This window comes from Leucopleurus acutus (assembly GCF_964270905.1).
Source record: "Leucopleurus acutus genome assembly, chromosome: 5".
Lineage (NCBI taxonomy): Eukaryota > Metazoa > Chordata > Mammalia > Artiodactyla > Delphinidae > Leucopleurus > Leucopleurus acutus.
Window position 1 is genome coordinate 71148622 of NC_139147.1, and position 26696 is coordinate 71175317.

General features: G+C 36.2%; 1 protein-coding gene across 1 annotated transcript in view; it reads right to left on the reverse strand.

Moving 5' to 3' along the window:
* Positions 1-26696, reverse strand: part of OSBPL11 (oxysterol binding protein like 11) — a 94911-nt gene that overhangs the window by 24318 nt on the left and 43897 nt on the right. The window contains exons 6-11 of the mRNA XM_082840270.1: positions 26127-26328; positions 23414-23559; positions 16831-16971; positions 13050-13548; positions 9992-10178; positions 4860-5042 (exon numbers count right to left, since the gene is read on the reverse strand). Coding sequence (XP_082696396.1) covers positions 4860-5042; positions 9992-10178; positions 13050-13548; positions 16831-16971; positions 23414-23559; positions 26127-26328 — 1358 coding nt within the window. The remainder of the gene's footprint in view (positions 1-4859; positions 5043-9991; positions 10179-13049; positions 13549-16830; positions 16972-23413; positions 23560-26126; positions 26329-26696) is intronic.

Here is a 26696-nt window from a genome sequence, read left to right on the forward strand (position 1 = left end):
TTGAAAAATTAAAGGAACCAACTCCTTGAAAGACACAAACTACCAAAACTTGCTCAAGAAGAAACCGATAGGGCTTCCCTGGTGGCACAGTGGTTAAGAATCTGCCTGCCAATGCAGGGGACACGGGTTCGAGCCCTGGTCTGGGAAGATCCCACATGCCGCGGAGCAATTAAGCCCGTGTGCCACAACTACTGAGTCTGTGCTCTAGAGCCTGCGAGCCACAACTACTGAGCCTGTGTGCCAAGAGCCCGCACACTGCAACGAAGAGTAGCCCCCGCTCGCCGCAACTAGAGAAAGCCCGCGTGCAGCAACAAAGACCCAACACAGCCAAAAATAAATAAATAAAATAAATAAATTTATATTTAAAAAAAAGAAGAAGAAACCTATAACATCAATAGCCCTAGGTACTACAGATACTAAATTTGTGGTTAAAAACTTTCTTCCAAAGAAAACAAAAGACCAATAACCCCCAGGAATGTAGACAAATATCTATAATAAAAGTTTAGCAAAGAGAATACAGCAGCATCTCTTAAACATCTGATTCAATAATAGCCAGATTCTTATATCTGCTTCTACATTCAATCTATTGAGATACATATTGTTTTAGTTAAAGTATATAAGGAAAATATGGCTTCACACAGACATACAGCTGGAAAATGGAAGAATATTTTAATAGATATTTCAAACAACTCAGTTCTTTGATACCATATTAAAACTCAGCAAATGGTAGTTTTTAAAAGATTAGCTGCAATGTGGAAACTGAAAAATGTCAATGAATTTTTCATGCTCTGCGACATGGAAATCCATTGGTCTAATTTGCACCTTGAATGGAATTTTTACCCATGCATAATTTTGTAATAACATGCATTGGTCATCTGAAAAATGATCTTCCAGATGTTGACATATTTTATCATATTTTAAAGATCACATTAATTAGTTTCACCACCAATTTCATCAGAAAACTCTTTACTAGGGAAGTTTTCAGTTTATTGTGACAGATACAAGTTTTCCAAAATTTTGATTTCTGTCTTTAAACCTCCACTTTTTTCTCCAGTTTTTTTTTTTTTTTTTTTTGGGCCGTGTCAGGTGGCACTTGAGATCTTAGCTTCCCAACCAGGGATTGAACCCGCACCCCCCTGCATTGGAAGCACAGAGTCCTAACCTCTGGACCTCTGGACCACCAGCGAAGTCTCTTTTTCTCCAGTTTTACTGAGATATAATCGACATACAGCTCTGTGTAAGTTTCAGGTGTACAGCATAATGACCTGACTTACATATATTGTGAAATGATTACCACAGTAAGTTTAATCATCATTCATCCTCTCATATAGATGCAAAATTAAAGAAATAGAAAAAAAACTTCTTTTCCTTGTGATGAGAACTCTTAAGATCTACTCCCTCAACAAATTTCAAACATACCATACAGTAGTGTTAACTACAATCATCATGTTGTACATTACAACCCCAGTACTTATTTATCTTATAACTGGAAGTTCATTCAATTCCTTCACTCCTTGCCCCACACTTCTGGTAACCACAGTCCGATCTCCTTTTCTGTGAATTTTTTAAATTAATTTTTTTGTTAAGGTATAGTTGACATGTAACATTATATTAGTTTCAGGTGTACAACATAATGATTTAATATTTATATTACTGTGAAATGATCATCACAATAAGACTAGTCAACATCCATCACCGTACATAATTACCAAAAAAGTTCTTTTTCTTGTGATGAAGAATTTTAAGAACTACTCTCTGAGCAACTTTCAATTATGCAATACAGTATTATTAACTATAGCCACCATGCTGTACATTACATCCCCATGACATTTATTTTAAAACTGGAAGTCTGCACCTTTTGACCTACTTCATTCATTTCACCCACTCCCCAGCTGCCCACCTCTGGCATTTCAGAAATACACCAATCTCTGTTCTCTGTATCTATGTGCTGTTTGGTTTTGGTTTTGGTTTTTTTAAGATTCCACATATAAGTGAGATCATACAGTATTTGTCTTTATCTGTCTGACTTAATTCACTTGGCATAATGCTCTCAAGGTCCATCCATGTTGTCTCAAATGGCAAGATTTCATTCTTTTTATGGCTGAGTAATATTCCATTGTGTGTGTGTATATATATATATGACATTTCCTTTATTCATTAATCCATTTATGGACACTTAGGTTGTTTCCATATCTTGGCTATTATAAATAATGCTGCAGTGAACATAGGAGTACATAGTTTTTTGAGGAACCTCCATACTATTTTCCATAGCAGCTGCACCAATTTATATTCCCATCAACAGTGCAGTATTTTTTATTTTTCCCTTGGATTCCATATGTAAATGAGATCATACAGTATTTGTTCTTTCTCTGAGACTTGACTTCACATAAAGCATCCATCCATGTTATCACAAATGGCAGGATTTTCATCTTTTTTTTTTTTTTTTTTTTTGCGGCATGCGGGCCTCTCTCTGTTGTGGCCTTTCCCTTTGCGGAGCACAGGCTCCGGACGTGCAGGCCCAGCGGCCATGGCTCACGGGCCTAGCTGCTCCGCAGCATGTGGGATCTTCCCGGACCAGGGCACGAACCCGTGTCCCCTGCATCGGCAGGCGGACTCTCAACCACTGTGCCACCAGGGAAGCCCAGGATTTCCATCTTTTTAAGGACTGGATAATAGTCCATTATACATATATATATATATATATATAAAATATATACCTCACAACTTCCTTATCCATTTATCTGTGAATGGGCACTTAGGTTGTTTCCGTTTAAATTTTATTATTAGCAAAAAATACTGCCAGGCTTCCCTGGTGGCACAGTGGTTGAGAATCTGCCTGCTAATGCAGGGGACACGGGTTCGAGCCCTGGTCTGGGAGGATCCCACATGCCGCGGAGCAACTAAGCCCGTGAGCCACAACGACTGAGCCTGCGCGTCTGGAGCCTGTGCTCTGCAACAAGAGAGGCCGCGATGGTGAGAGGCCCGCGCACCGCGATGAAGAGTGGTCCCCACTTGCCATAACTAGAGAAAGCACTTGCACAGAAACGAAAGACGCAGCACAGCAAAAATAAATTAATTAATTAATAAACTCCTACCCCCAACATCTTAGGAAAAAAAAATACTGCCAATTGTTTTCCTTGAAGTGCCATGTTCACATCGTTCATTTATAAGGAAAATGTCTGCCCAATATTAAAATTAGGACAGCCTTACTTTGTCGATCATTTAAGTAAAAATAGTGTTTCAAGAAAGGGTAATTTGCTTGTAACTCAAACAACTGAACAAGTGCTCTTCCTCCAGATAACCACTGTACTTCTTTATTATCTAACACAAGAGCTTTATGTATACTCCAAATCTGTCATGCAGAATATTAAAAAAGACAGGTAATCAATGTTCCAGATTTAATAAAACTAATAATCTGTACTGCTTTTCAAGCAGATTTTAAAAAGAAAATGGTATTTAAAAAAATTGCAAGGCCGAAAAGAAAAAAATTGCATGGCAGTGAGGAATACCACGACTACTTGTACAGTTTGGTGCCACTGCTTGATTGGTGCTAAGGCCCAGCAGTGCCACCCACCATTGCTTTTGTATCACCAATGCACGTGCAAACAGAGAGAAAAAAACAAATAATATCTTAGCATTATTATGAAAGTTTTTTCAACTTGAAGACCCCCTGTACAGGTCTCAAGGGCCCCAGGGGTCCACATACCAAACCTTGACAAACTCTCCTAAATAAATCCTAAATACACCCATAGAAGAATTTTTTTCAATCATTGCTGTTTTATTTTTTGACTGAAGCTGAGTTTTTGGTTAAAAGGTATTAAATCCCTTTACACATCTACTTATAAATTGTTTGGTTTCATTTATGTGTTCTTAAGATGATTAATGCTTCCTTGTATTTGATACAGTAATACTTCCATGTGACATAAAATTTAAACAGTACAAAAGGGCATTCTGTGAAGAGTAAGTCTCTTTGTTTTTGTTTTTTTTGTGGTACGCAGGCCTCTCACTGTTGTGGCCTCTCCCATTGCGGAGCACAGGCTCCGGACGCGCAGGCTCAGCGGCCATGGCTCACGGGCCCAGCTGCTCTGCGGCATGTGGGATCTTCCCGGACCCGGGCATGAACCCGTGTCCCCTGCATCGGCAGGCGGACTCTTAACCACTGCGCCACCAGGGAAGCCCGTTAAGTCTCTTTCTTATCCCAGACCCCAGTATTCCTCTCTGGAAGCAACCACTGCCAATACATTTTGGAGACTACCTTGTTAACACATACAGATCCACTTCATTTACTTTTAAAGGCCTATGACATATATTGACAAAATACCCTCTAGGAAGGCTGTAGCAATTTACCTCTCTAACCAGCAATGTGAAAATGTCTATTCGCTCATACTTTTTCCAAAAGAGATACCATTTTAAAAAATGAATTTGTCTTATTGTTTATATTTCTTTAAATTCTAATTACACTAAACAATTTTTCATTTTCTTAGTGGGCATTTCTTTTTTTCTATTTTTGTGAACTACCTCTTTGTGTCTTTGCCTATTTTTCTACTGGGGTACCCATCTTTTTGTTAATAATTTGGAAGAGTTTTTATGATAAGGATAGTAATCCTTTGACTACAAAATGTTAATATTTTTGCCCAGTTAATGTTTTATTTTTACTAAAATGTGACTATGTATCACATAATGTCATAGCTGGTACGGGGTTTAAGAGCATCAGATCAGACCAATACTTTCAATTTATAGATGAGGAAGCTGATGCAAAGCAGTGAAGTGACTTGCCCAGGGCTGGAAGTTAGTGAAAAGGCTTAGATTAAGATCCAGAGTTTCTGACTCTTTCCTGGATGGATGCAAGGATGACATACCTGGATTCAAATGGGTCCTGCTTCTCCAGAGGTCTTACTCTTTTCTTTGTCACTGCCAATTTAGTCAAGTCCACACACTTTGTCTCTCCATTGCTGTAAGTGAACTCAAGAACACTATTCCATTCCCCTTGTACTCTGCATACAACAGTGTTGGTGATGTTGTGCTTTACTTCACCTGTAACCCTAGAAGCAGACAGAAAAAAAAAAAGATATGCTCTAGTAAGTAATATTGCTTATTTCTTAGGAATTCTGAAACCCAGAATGTACTTTGTGAATTCTGCTTAAATTAGTTACACATATCACTTCAATTTGTCAGTGCCAAATTCAGTTACAATTACAAGTCAATTTGTCAGTTACAAAGTCTTTGTAAATCCCTGGTAGTTTCCTAGATAATTTTTTCAAATAACATCAATTTAATTTGAGAAAGAATACTAGGAATCAAACTGGAGACTCAGTTACTATATGTGATCACAAAGTGTGGTATTTTAAATGCTTGCTACAAACAACCATTATAATATTAAAACTAGGAATATGAAAAATATTAACATTTCTTTTTTATTACAGAATAAAAATGTTACAACACTACAGTCTATTCAACTTTTTTTCAAACTAGTCCTATTTAAAAGTTTAGAGTCCCTATATTTTAAATTCTGGATATACAGATTCTGTATAAAACCACATAAGCTTAATTTTAAATTAAATATAGAAACCAGACAAATCAGTAAGAGGTAGAAAAAAATAAAAGATACATTAAACATTTGTTAATTCTCTTGACAAAAAGAGCACTGGTATACAAAAATTATCACTATCTACACAAAACTCAGAGAACTCAAGCACTAATGTTGTTGAAAGTTTAATGAAGAGTTATCTGGCTGGACACAGACAGGATGCAGCTCAAATGAAGGCTGGAATAGAAACAGGTCTAATTATTTTTAATGAAGTACTTTATGTTCACTGTCGGACACAAACAACAACAGGGTCAGATTCGACAGAGGTTCAGAACTCAAAGAATAGTGGGCAAATGTTAGGTTCTGGTCAGTGTGCCAGAGATTACGGTTTATCTGGATTCAAAAGAGAATCCAGGGACTTCCCTGGTAGTCCAGTGGGTAAGACTCCATGCTCTCAATGCAAGGGACCCAGGTTCGATACTTGGTCAGGGAACTAGATCCCACCCACATGCAAGCCGCAACTAAGAAGTCCGCATGCCACAACTAAAACCAGGCTCAGCCAAAATAAAAAAGAATGAATGAATATTAAAAAAGCTGGGGGGGGAATCCAAAGGACCAAAGCCCAGGTTCAGGTGACAGCTCAGGAACCATAAACAGCATTTGCCAGATATAAGCCAAGGGCCTGGGAACCAGAAGGTTGTAGTTGAATTTAGGGAGTCCGTAGTTTTTAAGCAGGAGAAGTGAATGGTCTACAAATTCAGAGCTCAAGGCAGAGGTGTAGGAGCCAATAAGCAAATGAGCCAGATCTTAGAGATCAAGGTGTACGAGGGTTTGGAATCAAGAGCACAACAAACATCCCAAATTAAACGTTAGGCATAATTGTACCTCACTGGACACAAAGAACACCGTGACTACAAGTCTGCTTGATTACAGCAGGAGTGGGAACTCTAGGTTATACCTCAAAGCGTTTGAACTTAAGTAACTACACTGCTAAGGGTTTTTGCCTGACTGAATGTTTTTTGTGACATCCATGTTTCCTCTCTGATCCCACTTGTCAACATTGTTTCCTTCCTTGAAAATTTATCTGTAACCAAACATGATATGAAGAGATGACACTGAACACTTACCTCTTCCATCTTCCAACCACATATACCCAGAACTATATTCTGTGAACTGAGGAATAATAATCCGTTTCTCACTTGATCTTTCTTTTACTGCCACAATCTCTCAAGTTATCATTATCTCCTTCACAAGCCTTTCCACTTAAAAAGTAACAAACCCTAGGTCCCTGTCCATGCATGCTGGGTTACATGGGGTCTTTGCTGCTTAGTGCAGCTACACACAGCAAGAGCATCGTGATGAGAACTGGGGCAGGGAACAAGAATTGCACATGCTAGAGGCAGGCCATGAGGAACTTGCAAAAGGAGCATAAGGAGGAAGAAGGGCCTCGCCTCATTTTGCTTATAACAATTCTTCTTAACAGTCTAATGCAGGGTTAGTGAACGTCTATAAAGGACCAGAAAGTAAATATCTTAGGATTCGTGGGCCAGGCTGTCTCTGTCACAACTTGACTCTTTCACTGTAGCAGGAAAGCAATCACAGACAATATGTAAATGAATACCTAAATATCTAAAGCATATAAATCTAGGTCTTGTATCAAATAATGATATGGAATACGCTGCTTTTAAAATACTTACCAAAGAGTTAAATTTTAAGTTGCCATCCTACTCATCTCTAAAGTGAGGATAACTGATAACCAATAAGGCATTTACTGTCTCACTTTCTAAGAACGACATCAAGTTTTTTTTTTTCCATATTTACTTATTTATTTGGCTACGCAAACTAAGTCTTAGTTGCAGCATGCAGGATCTTTGTTGCCGCGTGCAGGATCTTCGTTTCGACATGCAGGATCTAGTTCCCTGACTAGGGATCGAACCTGGGCCCCCTGCATAGGGAGCGTGGAGTCTATCCACTGGACCACGAGGGAAGTCCTCAAGTTGACTTTTTAGATTATCTAGACCCTGTCTCTATAGCTATTTAGAATACCAGAAAATCACTGGATATATTAACTTGGCTTCATACAGAAAAATTTTATTTAAAGATTGAAAGTTAAGACTTCAGCTTTGGGTTTTACTGATGTATATGTAAGAAATACCACATGAAGGGAATTACATCTTATGCAGAACTAAAGACATTGTTCTATTATGTTACTCAATGCCACTACATAAGAATACTTGATACAAATCCCTTCAAAATTTAATACCAGGAAAGTAGTTTATCTCTCCTGAAAAAAGTGATAGGCGTCCTTTATCAGACAATAAGAAGTACGTTGAGCATCATGTTGCTCTTTTTACTTTAGCAGAAGAGCATTTTCGGGTACAATAATTACCTAATCCCAGGTTCACAGCATTATTGTCCTTTTCCATCACTATGGTTACTATAATAACAGACTTTATTTTTAATTGTCTATTATACATGAGTTTTTCCTAAAAGCCTTATAAATGCTTTCCAAAGATAGGGTCCTGCATTCTAATATTAGACTAAAACCTTAGGCAGAGATCGTCTTTTTACTTTTCTATATCTTCAGTGTGCAGAAAAGTATGCCACTTAGCAGTTAGTTAACATAAATCTTAATGACATTATACTGCTACATATATTTAAAAAATCACCATCCTAAAGTGAGTGTGGAAAATGGGATCAGGAGATGGACAAGGACATGAGGAATAGTTAACTAGGCCTGTTTGGCTCCATCAGAGAGAGTTGTGGAAAATGAGGGAGTAAGGAAAGACAAGTGGAAGATAATATATTTATATCAAATGCAGACAGCAGATAATGTGTCTGCTTGATTGCAGACAGCAGTGGAAAAACTAGGCTATGTCTGAGGAGGGAGGCATGGTTATTAATAAAGACATGAAAGAGTCTTAGTTAAAATATTCTGTAAAATATTCTGTAAAATAGAGAAGTCTGTTTCAAATATGAATCTTTTAAACAAGAAATTAGGTAAATCCATTGGTCTTAAGGGAAATCAGAGTGGAAAAAATGAGGAAACTTTGGAGTCAACCAAAAGTATACTTCCAAGTAACAAAAAGATCCAATACTTGTGGCCTTATGGATAGGTAAAAAAGTATGAAGGGAGAAAAGAAGCCAATTTAAATAAGAAATTCAAAGAAATAAGATGGCAAATATAATGACTGATCACTAACAAACCAAGGATATCTATCTAAAATTATTAGGAGTCTTAAAAAAGTCTCCTTTCAAAGTATGAAAACCAAGAGAAAATTTCTATGCAGGATATTTGCAGCAGGAACCATCTAAATGTCATGGCAATGGTAAGATTTGGGGGATGAATTTTGATTCTCTAAATTAAGGTAGTCCTGGCAGTATGATAAATTATAGCTTATATTTATTATTATAATTTAAGGCAAGATAAAGCACTGATTCAGGACAAAGGTTTGGATATTTTGCATTTGACAAAAAATTAACCTGAGCTCAAAACTATAATGAGTTTTTATAAAAGGACATTTGAAACTTAAGACTTAAAAATTAATCAGAATAGCTATCATATAGTTGAGCTGTTACAAAATTTGAAGATAATTCTGAACATGCAAGTGAGGTAACATTATGTGTACTAGATACGAAATAGGTGTTAACTGAAAACTATCAGAAAATTCATATGTAAAAATACAAATGAACGTTATGTGGGAAAGCCTTTAACAGCCTCTTATTTCCTTCTCGGTAGCAGAGATTTAATAATGGAAAGGAACCCACTGAATCATAATAAATATGGGAAAGTTCCCACTCATGGCTCAACATGTGATAACACATATGGATAGAATAAATATGGGAAATCCTTAAAAGGGATTTTATCTCTTAATCAACTCAAGAAAGTTCACATCAAGAAAGTAGACATCAAAAGCTTAAGGAAAGAGTCAGTATCCTTTTGAGGATCCTATTAGAAAACTTATCTTCATGGAGTTGGGTCATCTGGACGAGTGCTGAAAAGACCAACAAGCCACTAAAGGGGTATAATAACTGGCCGATTCATAGATGGAATTAGAACAAAGCCACATTCAATACTGGTGCCTAAAGATATTGACTTCCATCATTGTGCTTCTTGAACTATTTCTTATGATTAGATGTATTTTCATCCTAACTTGTAGCGACACTACCTCTACTGAGGTCTGGATCCAAGTCTGAGTCCCTTTAAAGGCAGAAATTGGGCCAGAAGCTACATGTCCATTTGTTAGGAGTTCTAGTTTACAAGAGAAGATAGATCTGTCACTATTTTAAAACCAGATCGTGATTTCCAGAATGCCTTCAAAGATCAAATATATTAAACAAAAAATAAACATGAATAAAAATCCAATCCTATTTCACATAAAACAAAGCAGAAAAAGAATAAAGAGTTATAATACAAGATCAAACTGATAGAATAAGAGCCAGGTTTCACTAAAATATTCTTACCGGTGCAGTTTGCCACCATAAAACGGCTTAGTATGAAAAGTGATGCTGGCTGAATACCCAGTTTTTGCACAGTTGACACTGACTTTGCCACCCAGTTCTACCCAAGGAACAGTTAAAATTGACCGGGCATATGCACAAGGTAGAGAAAACGTATACTCTTCTCCATGCTCTAGTAGACTGAGGATTCCTGAATGTGAAAACATAAAAGTGGTTAATATCTTAAAAAAAAAAAAAAAAAGACAGCTATGAAAAATCCATATTAAGTTTTTCTCCTGCCTGGTAAATGAACATCATAATTTTGCTTAATTTTTTTTAGCTTTGGATGAAATTGGCTTCATTTACAATTGTATTTGACAACAATTCCTGGTAATAGTGAATCGAGGTTACTTTCATTATGACTTTATGATCCCTTTGGGGTTCATGGGACCAGAAAATGTTGCAGTGGAAACTGTTTAAGAGTTCTCTCTAATGCTCCTAAAAGTAAAATAAAACCTTAAGTCAGAATTTAGGTCCATGCTATACTGTATCATCATAAGATCTGATCATTAGTTAGTACTAATAATTTAAGCAGTTTTTGGAATAACTAAATATCTAACATTAGAGAGTCACAGACCTTAATCTCAGATGGTATGATGGGGGGGCGAGGGCGGGGAGAAAGTGTTCTTCATTCTATTCTATGCATATTAAGAAAGAAAAAAAGTAATTTTATGATATAAACTAAGGTCCTCATAATAATTTTGTTTGCCAAATTCTGAAGTATTTAAGGTGAAGCTACAAGAGTTAGAAGTGGTAGTTTTCAAACAAATATTATTCTAATGGGGCTTGTTCCACATTAAGTGATGCTATAAAGATGGCTTTAAAAAACATATAAAAAAGGGAATTACAAAAAAAAGGGGAATTACATAAATGAGTAATCAATCTATCCTAGATAATTAAGAGACATTAAGGAGACTTGAGCTACATTACTAACCTAAGCTCATTACCTAGTTCACCATAAAAACAAATACCAAACTGGATGTGTACTACTAGTCTGAACTATGATGGCATGTCTCTCTTAATGAATGCTCATTAACTACTGTGTTCTTAATGTTCACAAATAAGGGCAAAAATTATGATAAATATTTTAATATAGTCTATTTTTAGGATAAACAAATAGACAGACTGAGATTCTAAAGTAGTCTACTTTACATAAAGCAACGCCAACTATTAATTTGTATTGCCCTTAACAGTTTTCACAATGGGCAACAATTAATATTGAGCCATTTGAAAAGGAACATGGCTCTGTATGTGATATATTTATATATAATGGGAGCTGTCAGAAGACATACATAACATACTTGGTTATATTTCAAGTATTTAATAATAACTGTTGATTAATTCTAAGTTGGAAAGGATATCACATACTTTTCTAAAAACATTTGGCCTTATAAACTAGATTCATGATCTTTGATTTCTAGGAATATAGTTAACATAAGTAATATTCACTATGGAATTTAACGTCTAATAAATATATAATCAGTTTCTACTGAATGGGAAAATAAGACTAGTTAGGATAACTGAGATTCAAAGTATTCTAAAATCTCATTTATCTGATAATTAAACAGAATTTTCCCCTACTTTTCAATAAAAACATGGCTGCTGACAGAAGCAAAATAAACTGTCAGAAGTTCCATTCTCTGATTTAATTTACTTTCTGTTGAGAGTGTCAATAGCAATTTAATTTAAAAAAGACAAATCCATGAATATATAACTAGCAAATCAAAAAATAACTATCATATACATCCTTCTCAATGCATGGTTAAGATATTAATGCTTTTCCTCATTTCTTGAGGTATTTCCTTTCTTGGAGTGGGAGAAGATACTATCACCAGATATTCTCTGTTCCATGAACTGTTAAGAGTAACTGTCCTCGGGGAGAGTGTGTCAAAGAATGAGGGTCTAAATCCGACTATGCCTTAACTTCTATGATCCTGGACATATCCCATCACCTCTAGGCTTCAGGTTTTTCATTTCTAAAGTAAGTAAACTGATTTGTGAAGAGCCTAGGGTTAATGTGATGCAGCTTATAACTGGAGATAACAAACTTTTTTTTTTAACTAATAAAATATCTTCTAATGTTATAAAAGTTTTGATTAGTTTGAAACATTTGGAAATTGGTAAGACAGCACAACAGGAGTTAAAGATGAGGAAAGCTTAAAAAGGGGATAATATATTTTCTTCAAGGCTAAAATAACACAATTTCAAAATGTTAGGGTCATAAGCTTAATTATGCCATGCTTACACTGTAAGTTTATATTTAGAACAAATTTTCCTATGCACGAGAGTGTTCCTTAACATTAAAATGGCAGACCATTATATTTTCATTAACTCTGCAATGATTTCTGTGGAGATATTTTTGTTATTGTTAATTTGTTTTTTCTATTCTTAGCCAAAAAATATTGTATTTCCTTAAATTGTTTTTTCATAATCATTTGCTGGAGTAGATATAAAGTTTGGCAATATATTTTAAAATATTCTATGAATATCTCCTATGAAATACAAAAGATATAGATATAGATTTACCTAGAAAATATTTCTTGAGTGCTGTTTATAATAACAAAAACATGTTTTAAAGCATTATTAATAACTTGGGAAAATGAATATTCAGTGCAAAAAAGGAGGACAAAAAACTACATAGAGAGAATCCTAATTTTATAAAACTAAAAGTATGAACATACACACATAGAAAAAATACAAAATACTAGCTAAATTTATCTATCTCTGGATGAAGGGATTAGAGATACTTGTATTTTCTCCTTGATACCTCTAAGTTTTCTAAATTTTCTATAATAAAAATAATTTACATTTAAAATCAGAAAAAAAAGTTAAAAAAAAAGAATTTATACTTGTTGACAGATATGCCCCCTCCCCCCGCCACCAGTATTCTGAAACATACTAGGAGTTGGGGAAAAAAGTAGTACACATAGCAGTTCAAATTTATAACTAATATTTCTCTAGCTTCCCCAAATTTAAGGTTATAGTTTGATATTAAAAATTGGAGAATAATTTTTCTACTTACCTTCCCCAACCATTGTCACACCTATCGACATGCCTAAGAATTTGCTCTTAGTCCAGACGTGCACATTTACACACATCTTCTTCTCTGCACATTCTGCATAAAATCCTGAGACTGGAGGATGATGGGAAACCTGCTCAGCAACAAATCTGACTGTGTAACAGTCTGATCCCACCTGGCTCAAAGCCTCCTCTGATGGAGGAGCATGATTTGTGACAGCCTGGGTGGAAGAGCTGCTAATGACACTGGATGCTACATCGCGTTTTGGTATCCTCCAGGAACAGTGAAACGTTTCTCCAATGATAGGATTGTACGGTTTCTTAGCAATGGCTCCCTTACGGCCTTCATGAAATGAGGTAAGGTAGTATTCAACAAAACGAATCATTCTGTCCTCAGCTGTAGCTCCATTAGAGACGGCTATAAACAGGTCTGGATGAGACATAAAGTCTGCATACATTTCCAACAGGGAACGCTTCTCTAGGATAAATGTAGGCAGCACCACCTAAAACAACAACAACAACAACAAATCAACCAGAGAGAGCAATACAAAAAAACAGTAATTAGTATCTTCAGATAATTGAGGGGCTACTCTTTGTTGTGGTGCACAGGCTTCTCATTGCGGTGGCTTCTCTTGTGGCGGAGCACGGACTCTAGGCACACGGGCTTCAGTAGTTGTGGCACGTGGGCTCAGCAGTTGTGGCTCACAGGCTCTAGAGCGCAGGCTCAGTAGTTGCAGCACACGGGCTTTGTTGCTCCGCGGCATGTGGGATCTTCCCGGACCAGGGATTAAACCTGTGTCCCCTGCATTAACAGGGGAATTCTTAACCACTGCATCACCAGGGAAGTCCCTATAATATTACTTTTAAAAGAACAAAATAATGGGGAAAATGGCTATTACTTACTCACAACATGCAAGCCAGGACCACAGTTACCTTCTTGGTTGCTGTAGCCCCAGCACCTAGCACAGTGTCTGGAATATAAGAGGGGCTTAATAAACATCTGTTGTATCAGTGTCATTGTTAGACAGGAGGTATATGTGACTGCAGTTTAGTCACCAGGTTCTTTAATGTTGCTCAGAAAGTACCATTCTTTTAAATGTTATATGGCTGTTCATAATTTGTGATCAGTTAATGCTAATGATTTTATATATAAACGCAATACATATGTATTTCTTCAATTAACAATGCACAAATGTGGGGAAACGATATTAAATTCATTATTCATGTCAAGAGAGACTTTACCATCTGGATTATTATCACAGAACATTCTTTTCAAATGTTCTTATGCCTCATAAACCCTAACACTGTTCTTATGCCTTACAAACCTAAATCTACTAAGGGACAGCAAATACCATAATAACCAAATAAACTCCTTACCTGACTGCTCATTTTAACCTATTTTACAACTAATAGTCTTTTCTGAACCACTAATATAAAAAATATTTCTAGAATAAAAATGATACCTGGGCTTCCCTGGTGGCGTCCGCCTGCCGATGCAGGGGACACGGGTTCGTGTCCCAGTCTGGGAAGATCCCACATGCCACGGAGCAGCTGGGCCCATGAGCCATGGCCGCTGAGCCCGTGCATCTGGAGCCTGTGCTCCGCAACGGGAGAGGCCACAACAGTGAGAAGCCCACGTACCGAAAAAAAAAAAAAAAAAAAAAAAAGATACCCAGTTGAATACTAAGGTTAGATGAAATATGAATGTTTAAATGGGTTTCTTTATTCCTAAAACGTCTGCTTCTTAGTAGGCTATTAATTCAATCAATTTACTTAAAAACCCTCCTATAATTACTATAAGTCTAAGTAAAGAAAGAACTGTGTTTTTGATTTTGAAATGCTTCAAAGTGAATGCTAAAGGAAAAATGCTTTCTATATTTAAGTTGCATTTTCAGGTGAGTAACTCACTGGAATCAAACAACCTTTTAATATACACTTCCACTACCTTCAAAAACCTCAATTTGAAATATACCTCGTGAAGTCAATTTTGAAATCCCACACTAATGCAAAGTAGTGTCAATAGTAACTCAAAGTATGTAATTCCACAGTAGTAAATGTTTGACATACATAGGTTTTAAACCTTACTGGCTTTTTAAATCAATGTCATGGATTAATTGTTAAAACAAATTAAGGCACACTAATTTGATAAACTGGGAATGGAGAAGATGGGCCTAAAATTAAAAACTATAAATCAGTGCTTCTCAAACTTTAATGTATATATACATATTACTGAAATGAAGATTCTGGTTCTCTAACTTTGAGATTGGGGGCCGAGATTATGCGTTTCTAACAAGTTCTCAGGTGATGGTGATGCTACTGATCTTCAGACCACACTTTTTTCTTCTTTCAGTTTTATTAAGGCATAATTGACAAATAAAACTAAGATATTTAAAGTGTACACTGTAGTGATTTGATATACACATATATAGTGAAAGGGCTCTCACTATCAAATTAATTCAGGCCACACTTTTAAAGTAGCAAGGCTGTAGACCAGGGGTTTGCAAACTATGGCCTTTGGGCCAAATCTGGCATCCTGTTTGTGTAAATAAACTTTTGCTGAAATACATCCATGCCCATCCAACATATTATCTATGGCTGCTTTCACACTACAAAGGCTGAGTTGAGTACTGCTGATCCTTAAACAATATGGGTTTGAACTGCAGGTCCACTTATACATGGATTTTTTCCAATAAATATACAAAAATATACATGTAGAACATCATGTGCAAGACTTGTATTGAAGTGGATAGTCTATTCTTACACAGGATTAAGGTGAGTAGTATGTAATATAAAATGAATAATATGTTAGTTTTCTTACTGTTTTATAACCTCGTTTTCTTACTGTTTTATAACCTCGCTCTCAAAGAATTACATTAAAGTACCGTACCTCTCTCACAATGAGAGAAAAACTGTGTATTATCACAGGTATGTGGGTTTTTTTTTAAAATGTAACAATGTTTCCAATATTGTTTTATGAATATGACTGCAATACTGTATGTCATAAAAATTTTATAACAATTCATTCATTAGTGTATAGGCTAGGCTACCATGAAGCTGATTACACTAGGCTACCATAAAGCAATCATATTGCTGCTTCTTCATTATCAATGCATGAATCATTATATCTGTAAAAAAATTTTTTTCACATTATATTTTCATTTTTGATGTCTAGTATATACTAGTAATACATATACATAGAAACAAAATTTGCATTAATTGAGTGTTTATGTTATTGGTAAGGCTTCCAGTCAACAACAGATTATTAGTAGTTTAGTTTTGGGGGAGTCAAAAGTAATATGCGGATTTTCAACTACATGGGGGGTTGGCTACCCTAACCCCTACACTGTTCAAGAGTCAAGTATAGTTCCAACAGAGATCTATGTCCACATAGCTAAAAATATCTACTATCTGGTCCTTTACAGAAAATGTTTGCTGATCTCTGTTATAGATTAATACCCAAAACACTATCCAAAATGGGAAGTAAGAATAAAGTAGAAGTATCAATGACTTTAATGGTTTTGTGGGATTATATCCTTTTCTTTAGATTTTCCAATTCTGTATTCCAATGGATCCCTTTTATTTTGTACAGAAACAAGACTATAGGTCTTTATTTGCCATGTGACTTAATGTTGCACAAAAAACCTATCACATTTTTTATGAAAATAAATGCTGATCGAGCAACTAAGAAACCAACTCATAAAGATTAAAAAGCCCTGACAACATTAACAATCATAGGTATAGTCCTAATCGAATGATCTCCTTAGATTGTTTATCCCATTACTTACTCTTGTTAAGTCCATGCCCAGCTTGAGCTGTGATAAGAGATGTAGAATAACACTGCGTTGCTCTTCCACAGCTCCCAGGTCATCCTCCTTGTTGTCACAAGTATCCTGCACCTCATCATCTGCATTTATTTCTTCAGGTTCCTTGATGCAAAATAAAGCAAAAGTCTATTGTTACTAGTGCTTATTGAGAGAGTTGCATGGACATATATACACTACCAAATGTAAAACAGATAGCTAGTGGGAAGCAGCCACATAGCACAGGCAGATCAGCTCGGTGGTTTGTGACCACCTGGAGGGGTGGGATAGGGAGGGTGGGAGGGAGACGCAAGAGGGAAGAGATATGGGAACATATGTATATGTATAACTGATTCACTTTGTTATAAAGCAGAAACTAACACACCATTGTAAAGCAATTATACTCCAATAACGATGTTAAAAAAAGAATAAAAGTATAAACATCAGATGAAGACATTTATATTGGGCCTAAATGAATCTGAGAACAGACAAAAATCTTTCTGAAAATACAACTTCCATCACTTGGCCATGGAACAGATTTCCTTCAATGAACCCATTATCACTGACATTGAACATATTGTGGTTTTGTCATAAATATCACACATAAAACACACAATATTTTGTGAAAACAGGATTTTTCAGAAAGAGTGAAAATGTCTCACCTGAAACTTAGGCTTTGCAGGCTTTGACTACCTGCCAGGGGACCCTACCACTACCTATAATTTAAGATGTTTTGAGAATTAAATATTTGCCCTATTTCTAAGCTAACACTATAAAAGTAAAATTTTAAAGTGACTATACATGTCAAGTCTAACTTCTGTAATCTATATTTAGATATTCACGCATCCTTGGAGTTGTCAGGAAGAAACTTTGGGGATGAAGAGAATTCTAGGTGCAGGTACAGAAAACTTGTAGTTGTTTATGCAGTCTTAATGCCACAAAATGTTCTCTGCATAGTTCTTCAATCAATAAAACAACCCCTTGATAAACCAAAAATGTTTACTCTCATCTCAATAGGGTCTTCGCTCCAAATAACTGGTTAAGAGAAACCTAATTTCTTATTTCTATTTAAGCAACAAATAAAAGTTTCAAATCCCAAGATTCTATAATCTTATCAGATGTCACTTTCTGGGCTCCCCTGGTGGCGCTGTGGTTGAGAGTCCGCCTGCCGATGCAGGGGACGCGGGTTCATGCCCCGGTCCGGGAGGATCCCACATGCCACTGAGCGGCTGGGCCCGTGAGCCATGGCCGCTGAGCCTGCGCGTCCGGGGCCTGCGCGTCCGAGCCTGTGCTCCGCGGCGGGAGAGGCCATAGCAGTGAGAGGCCCGCGTACCACAAAAAAAAAAAAAAAAAAAAAAAAAGATGTCACTTTCCATGTTTATGTGGGGATGGTGTCCCATCTCTCTCAGTGGTACCTCTTTTCATTACCTTTGTGCAAGACAGACTTCATGAGTATATTATCTTTGGTATTTATTAAATTTTAAGTTATGAGGATTTTAAAAAGAAAATGATTCTGCTAATGTCTCTGCCTTTAACTTTCTCTTCCCATAACCAAATCCTGTCAAACAAGAAGCCCATCTGTTCTATGTAGCTAGGCAAAGAAAACCAATCCTAATCAGGTATAAAATCAAGAACTTAATGTTCTCAAAATATTAAAAACAAAGTACAAAACTTGGTGACACAGTTAAAGAATAATGGGTTTCTGGCTATTCTTTTGCCTTTGTTTTTCTCCTTTTTCTTCTCTCTCCTTCGAACAAAGAAATCTTTACTAGCTCAAATTCTGATAAATCAATTAATGGTCTAGTTCATTTCTTCAGAGACCAAACACAACAACTGTGTATATCAGAATTATTTCTGTTTTTATGACCTTGAGGAAAGATCCCAAAGGCAAGTTTTTCAATTCCCCTTTTCAATGGCTAGTAAGTCTGTCAGGAACTATTTCCTGTTTTCTACCCTAAGTCAGATGCACAATATAGTTTAAGTATACCAGTGAATGTTTACTCATTATGAAACAGGGGAAAACCTGATCATCCCTCTTTATATATATGAATTCCAAATATAACAATTTTTCATTTGAGAAATGTTGAGGGGAAAAAAACTAACAGATCTTAATTAAATAATGTTCTCCAACCTTCTGAAAGGTACCATTACATTTGAGGTCAGAACCTAGGACACAGATTAATAATGCAAATACAGCCTTAAATATTATTATACACAAAGTTATACACAAAGTTTACTTTGTGGTTTCCTCTAATGAAAATAATATTAAACTAATGAGATAAAATATCATCTGGTATGGGGATGTATGTATATGTATAGCTGATTCACTTTGTTAAAAAGCAGAAACTAACACACCATTGTAAAGCAATTATACTCCAAAAAAGATGTTAAAAAAAAATCTGGTAGAAAAACTGAAAGAATACACTTTTTGTTGTTTTTATAAAAATAGTCAAACCACTTACTAAAATAGAAAAAAAGGAATTCTATTCACGATTAAATACTGATTCTAAAGCATGATGTGAATGGAAGAATTTGGAAGCTCTCTTTTCTTTCTGAAATGGCCCTCCTTAGAGATTGTCATGCCTTTCTTAAAGAAAAGCTTAAGGTTAGGGCTTCTCTGGTGGCGCAGTGGTTGAGAATCTGCCTGCTAATGCAGGGGACATGGGTTCAAGCCCTGGTCTGGGAGGATCTCACATGCCGTGGAGCAACTAGGCCCATAAGCCACAACTACTGAGCCTGCGTGTCTGGAGCCTGTGCTCCGCAACAAGAGAGGCCGCGATAGTGACAGGCCCGTGCCCCGCGATGAAGAGTGGCCCCCACATGCTACAACTAGAGAAAGCCCTCACACAGAAACGAAGACCCAACACAGCAAAAATTAATTAATTAATAAACTCCTACCCCCAACATCTTCTTAAAAAAAAAAAAATCTGGCAGAAAAACTAAAAGAATACAGTTTTTGTTGTTTTTATAAAAATAGTCAAACCACTTACTAAAATAGAAAAAAAAGGAATTCTATTCACGATTAAATACTGATTCTAAAGCATGATGTGAACGGAAGAATTTGGAAGCTCTCTTTTCTTTTTGAAATGGCCCGTCTTAGAGATTGTCATGCCTTTCTTAAAGAAAAGCTTAATAAGGTAGGGCTTCCCTGGTGGCGCAGTGGTTAAGAATCCACCTGCCAATGCAGGGGACACAGGTTCGAGCCCTGATCTGGGAAGATCCCACATGCCGCAAAGCAACTAAGCCCGTGTGCCACAACTACTGAGCCTGCGCTCTAGAGCCCGTGAGCCACAACTACTGAGCCCACGTGCCACAACTACTGAAGCCCGCTCCTAAAGCCTGTGCTCCGCAACAAAAGAAGACACCGCAATGAGAAGCCTGCGCACCACAACAAAGAGTAGCCCCCGCTCACCACGACTATAGAAAGCCCATGTGCAGCAATGAAGACCCAATGCAGCCAAAAATAAATAAAATATAAAATAAAATAAGGAAAGCTTAAGGTTAAAAAAAAGCATTACAAAAATTCAAATAAACATGCTCAAACATATAAAATCCCTAAAAACCCAGAATGGTTAGCAAATACAGTGGCAAGGCCTGTTGAATTTCTAGGAACTCATACTATTTGGAGATTGCATGGCAGAGGGAAACCCCAATATTCTGCAAAACTCATACTAATCCCATTTTTTTGTCTTCCTGATTTCTGACTTGGACACTAAGGAACTGTGAGCTTCATTCTAGCCTCACTGAGGTTTACCTCCTCTATCACTTGACAGCAAAATTTCCATTACTGTAATGCATGTTTCGAGCTTGCATTGACATTCATATTCCAAAGAAGGCATATGTGAAATTTTTGAAAAATTCAGGTCTTTTCTGGTATGCTTGAGTGGAGTCTAATGTCTTTTGTAATTTAAAAAATAAAAAAAAAATCTATGCACTTATTTTTTTCTATTTGCACTAGGTCATACACTTGGTCTACTCAACATTTCAAAAGATTTGGAAATTCAACGATCCTCTCCTCCCCACCTCTGTGCCCCATCTCTAACATATGCCTCTATCCTGACCTCCAACATGCTTTGTACTCTCATTTAGAAGTATGAAAATGTTGGAGTGTATGACCTATAGTTTATAACTTTTCACTTGTAAATTATATCTCTAGTCCTGATCTCTCTCCAAAGCTTTGGTTACATCATTTCCAGTTGCTTTTCATATACATTAACAATCATATGTCCTCTTGTCAAATAATATTCAACATGTTCATAAACCATACTAAACCTTTTCTTTCAAAAAGCTCTTTCTTCCTAATTTTGCTAGCTTTGCGAATGGCACCACAATTTTAATCATTTAGTTTCAAAAACTTGGAGTCATCTTTTTTTTTTTTTTTTTTTTTTTTTTTTTTGTGATACACGGGGCCTCTCACTGTTGTGGCCTCTCCCGTTGCGGAGCACAGGCTCTGGACGCGCAGGCTCAACAGCCATGGCTCACGGGCCCAGCCGCTCCGCGGCATGTGGGATCTTCCCAGACTGGGGCACGAACCCGTGTCCCCTGCATCGGCAGGCAGACTCTCAACCACTGCGCCACCAGGGAAGCCCCTTGGAGTCATCTTTGATCCAACCCTATATCCAGTCAATCACAAGCTCAATTGATTTTTCGTTTGAAATGCATATTACCTATTCATTTGTCTTCATTTCTACTTCCATAGCTTTCTATCCACACTTTAATTCCAAGTCATATCTATAACAATCTTTTTAAACATATCGCATCCCTCCCCATGCTCATGATCTCATCATGTATCACATTAAGACTAAATTCTTCTGCATGAGTTTTATGTTCCTTGGGGGCACAGTTTATACTGTATTCTATGGAGCAGTGCTCAGGGGATTATCATTCCACATAGCATGCAACATGAATGGTCATCTGGATTTGTAAAATCCAACAACCCTGGGGTCATTTTCCATAAACCAGGTACTCTGCTGAATTTATTTTATCTAAATAACAATCTTATAAGGTATTACTACCCCTGCTTTACAGATGAGGAAGCTAAGCATGGTTAATCAATTGGCCCACATGTTAGTAAATGACAGGACCTGGGTTCAAAATCATCAGGCAAGCCTCTTCTGCAATAAGTACACACGCCTTAGTATCCCTGCTTGTGTTACTCCCCCATCTTGAGATTCCCTTACTACTATTCTTCTCTTCAAACCTTGTCTCCTTTCAAAGCCCAGTTTCAATTCCACTTTCTCTCCAAAGCATTCCTCATCCACTCTACTCATATACCTCTCTTCTTTCCCTTAATGCCCATATCCCAAGAATCTAAGTGATATCTATTAAGATGAAAAAAAATAAAAAATACTGCTTTATGTTATCATCTCATTGTTTCAGTATATATGTGTTGTGACTCTAAATAGATTTTAAGTCTCTTCAGTGAAAGAACTGTCTTCTATTTTTGTGTCTCCTCTAATTCTTAATGTTGGACTTGTCACATATTAGCTAACTTAATGAATACTTACTAACTTCTTGACTCCACAGATGAATTAGTCAAAAAGCTATAGGAAAAAAAGGATTTTTTTTCTTTCTTCTCCCCCACCCACCCTACTGCCACTGCCTGCCTCACTGAGTCAAGACCTTTGCCAGCTTTGGAAGTCCCTGTGTCATATGTTTCTCTTAAGAAGTAATTTGCTGTTATAAAAATAACCATAAACCGTGCATTACTCTTGACTCAGTAATACTAGTTGGGAATATAACCTAAAGAAATAATCCAAATAAAGGGGAGAAAAAAAATAAAGCAGTAGACAAAATGGTAGAGCATTATTTATAAGAACAAAAAATAACAAACAACCTAGACATTCAATAGCCTACTTCAACCTAAAAACTTTTATTATATAGGCCAGAATAACATATAAGAATACTTATGAGAAGTAGCAAGTAAAAAGAGCTTAAAACAAAACTATCTATGTAATTATGATAACCATAAATATAACAGATGTAAACTCAAAAGGCAAAAAACCAGTATGATTTGTTACAGTGGTGGAACTATGAATAGAAGAAAACACTGTTTAGCTTCTGAGAAATGTGGACTTAATATTACTTTATAAAAATATTAAACCCTAAGACTGTGTGCTATTTTAAGTAGACTAACACTTTTAAAAATTGGTTTGGTAAAGTGCTTACTATCAACAAAACCTTAATGTTAAACTTTTAAACTTATGAACTTAATAGTAAACACCTAGTAAATAATGTTAAATTAAGAAATGTAAGAGATAAATATCATGCGAATAATTTTCTATTAGAAAAGCGGTTTTCCAGAAAAAGAAAAACATGCAAATTTCATTTTTTAAATACATTTATATGAAGCAAAAGTAAACTAAAACTAAAAAGGCCACATAATTTAACCTGGAAAACTATGTACAAGTTTTACACAATAGACCCCTTCCAAAGCCAGTGCAGTTTAAAGTAGAACAACGTCTAGAGTATGCTCTCATTATGCTGATTTGCATGTCCTGACAATGAAAAGATGCTTTTCAGTGATTTCTAATTTTTACTCCAAAACTCTATGTTCATATTACCTTACCCTTGCTAATAGTCCAGATTCTGCAACGCACTGCTCTTCTGGGACTGCCACTGGTTTACTCTGCTCAGTTGCAAAGGGCTGGTCAGCTCCATTTTTATAGTGGTTTGATAAAGGTATCTTTGGTTCTAACCACTCGATTGTCGTTCCTGATGAAGTAAGAGAAAACTTTCGCTGAAACTTGCTCATAATCTGGAAAGTTCAGCAAATGTGGATTTTATTAAACAATTTTCTTTTGAGCCTACAAGACTAAAAGCAATTCAACCTGTTAAGAGACTCTGCAAGACAGTGACTTGTAGCTCATTAGCATGAGCATCACGATTGGGTATTTCACAACACAGCAACCTGCAACTTGAAATCAGATACCATTAAAATGAATCAACCCTGAATAGGACTAAACTCACTTCTTATGCAAATCTATGAATCATAAAGTGCATTCCTACCCTAACAGTTGATTTGCTGGCCTTTCTGCATGAACCCTGTCCCTCTAGTATGAGTATGCAGTTAGGCTAAAGGAAGTCACAATTACAGGAGGAACCTGGGACTGTGAAACAATAAAATCTGCTTCAATTTGGGGTTGAACCTTACTCTCAGTAGCTATTTTCTAACTAATCAAGATCTTGATCTAATTTAAGAATTGCAAATACATGCCCATTATGTTTTTTTCAATCATATAAAAAAGCTCCATATACTTTTAAACTGAAAGGCTCTCCTACTGAATAAATAATAGCTGACCTAGTGAAAGATAGTGGTCACATTTAGAGACCTGTCATCTTCTCAATTAATGACTCAATGTCTCTTATTACCCTCAACTAGTTTAACAAAGTGGATTCTATGCCTAATCAATAATGGAAAATGTTCCATTTGATTTCAGAGGCTGATCTAGGTTTCACAGGAAACTTGGTTATATAGTGCTACATTAAGGGATGCTCAGACTACCACAGCAGAAATTAAAAGGAGTATGGAATTTACTTAGTCTATAACAAAATCCCAGACTTGAGTAGAGGAATTAATTACAATTAATTACCTATCAGGCTACCAGAGCATTTTGCCTTGCCACTCAGTTCAGTTTCACTAGGCACTGGCGGGGGGGATTCATAATTAGGGGAATGCCCTCATGGGGTCTCTTTCAAAATTCCAAAGAAATGAAACCACTTTGTTCCTACCTTGAAATTGTTTATTTTTAATATCAATATCTAGATTTCCTTACTCCTCGAAATAAAATGCACACAAACACCAGACTTAAGAGATCTGTTTTAAGAGATCACTCAACTGATAAACCATAACAAAACTCTTAATCAAACAAATCATTTGGTCTCAGGACCCTTCTACATCAATAATCACTGCTGTGCTTTTGTATAATATACATTAAGACCTCATGGGACTAAACACTAATTTTTATTCAGATTTCATTGCTTGGATCATTTCAAAATTTGAGTGGGAAGGTAATTCAGTTTTTTTTCTTCACAGTTTTATCTTCATTCTCAACTGACAAGAATAAATTTCCACCTACTTAATTTGGAAAATATGACAATTTATGGTGAGAAATACCAGTATTAGTTAATTCTCTCAAATACCCATAAATCTGTGCTCCAAAAAATAGTGATATGGGAGAATACCTTTTACTTCAAACACTTCTATAAAGTTTACAGTGTTTCGCATTTTTAATTAAAAAAATACAAATTTATATTGGGCATGCTTCATTAACCACAAAGCAATCATTTAAAAAATAAGACTATTAATTTAAACTACACAAATGAAATTCTAAGAATTTTAAAAATTACACAGTATTTAATTAATCAAGTATTTATTTATTTTTTTAACTGAAGTATAGTTGATTTACAATATTATACTAGTTTCAGGTGTACAGCATAGTGATTCAGTATTTTTATAGCTTATACTCCATTAAGAGTCATTATAAGATAATGGCTATAATTCCCTGTGCTATACAATATATCCTTGTTGGTTATCTATTTTACAAACACCTACCTTCAAACAACTATGAGGTAAAACAAAAATTAAAAAGAAAGAAAGAAAAGCCTGGTGGGGAATGTACTAATATATTCACGGGGGCAACTTCTGCTCTTGTTGCAGAGCATGGCCTCTAGGCACGTGGGCTTCAGTAGTTGTGGCACGTGGGCTCAGTAGTTGTGGCTTACAGGCTCTAGAGCGCAGGCTCAGTAGTTGTGGAGCACGGGCTTAGTTGCTCCATGGCATGTGGGATCTTCCCGGACCAGGGCTTGAACCCGTGTCCCCTGCATTGGCAGGTGGATTCTTAACCACTGTGCCACCAGGGAAGTTCTAGACTTTAATATATATATATCTCAATATGGAAATAATGAATAGTGGACTAAAGCAAAACTCAAGGAATCATTCCAACGTTTCTACTTTGATCGTCGAGAGAGAGTGATGCCACCAACTTTAACAGAAATATAGAAGACGTGAGTTTTGAGTTCAGTTTTTGACATGTTGAGTTTGAGGTTTCTAAAGGGATATGTAATTATATGAGACCTAAAATGGTTTTAGATTTGAAAAAGGACACAGTTAAAAAGACTTTGTATAACATTAGTGATAATTAAAAACCCAAGAGGCTTGCTGGTTTTCTATTCGTTTCGTTTTGATTAAGATTTTCTGGAGTAGAATTACAAAGGATACAGTTGGTCCTTTCCATGTTTTGACCTGCAATGTTAAGTCCTACCTTTAAGCAATAACTTACCTGAAGGCAATGAGCCCTTCTGATGTGATGCATGCTGCAACTGGAGAATATGAAAGCAGTCGTTTAAGCAGTTCATAGTTGCCATGGAAGTAGCCTTGAGCATTAAGAGATCCTGGTCCAAGGAACTAAGATGGCCAGAAGCAGGAAGGCATTCAATTCCTCTAATTAAGTCTCTTTGTTGTCCTTCAGCATGAGACATCATCTAAGGAAAACAACAATTCTGTGTGTCCCACTCAATTTCTGTGTAACATGTATACATACAGTTGCCATTTTAATAACAATATTCTGTATAACATGTAAACATACAGTTGCCATATTTAGGGCATATTAGGCCTAGAAATCTATTTTCAATTTGTTTGGCTATTCTCAATAAGCATTTAATAGTGCTTCTCAAAAGACGGTAACTTTTGTTGGCAGCTACACTTTTTCTTTGGCAGAAACAAAGATCAAAAGACTTCTACCTTTATATAAATTTCTTTAAAAGTATACATTTATATAAGTCATCAGAAAGAACATTCCAGATCATTTTTCATAGCAGCATTAGATATTTCACTCCAAAGTAAAAATAAT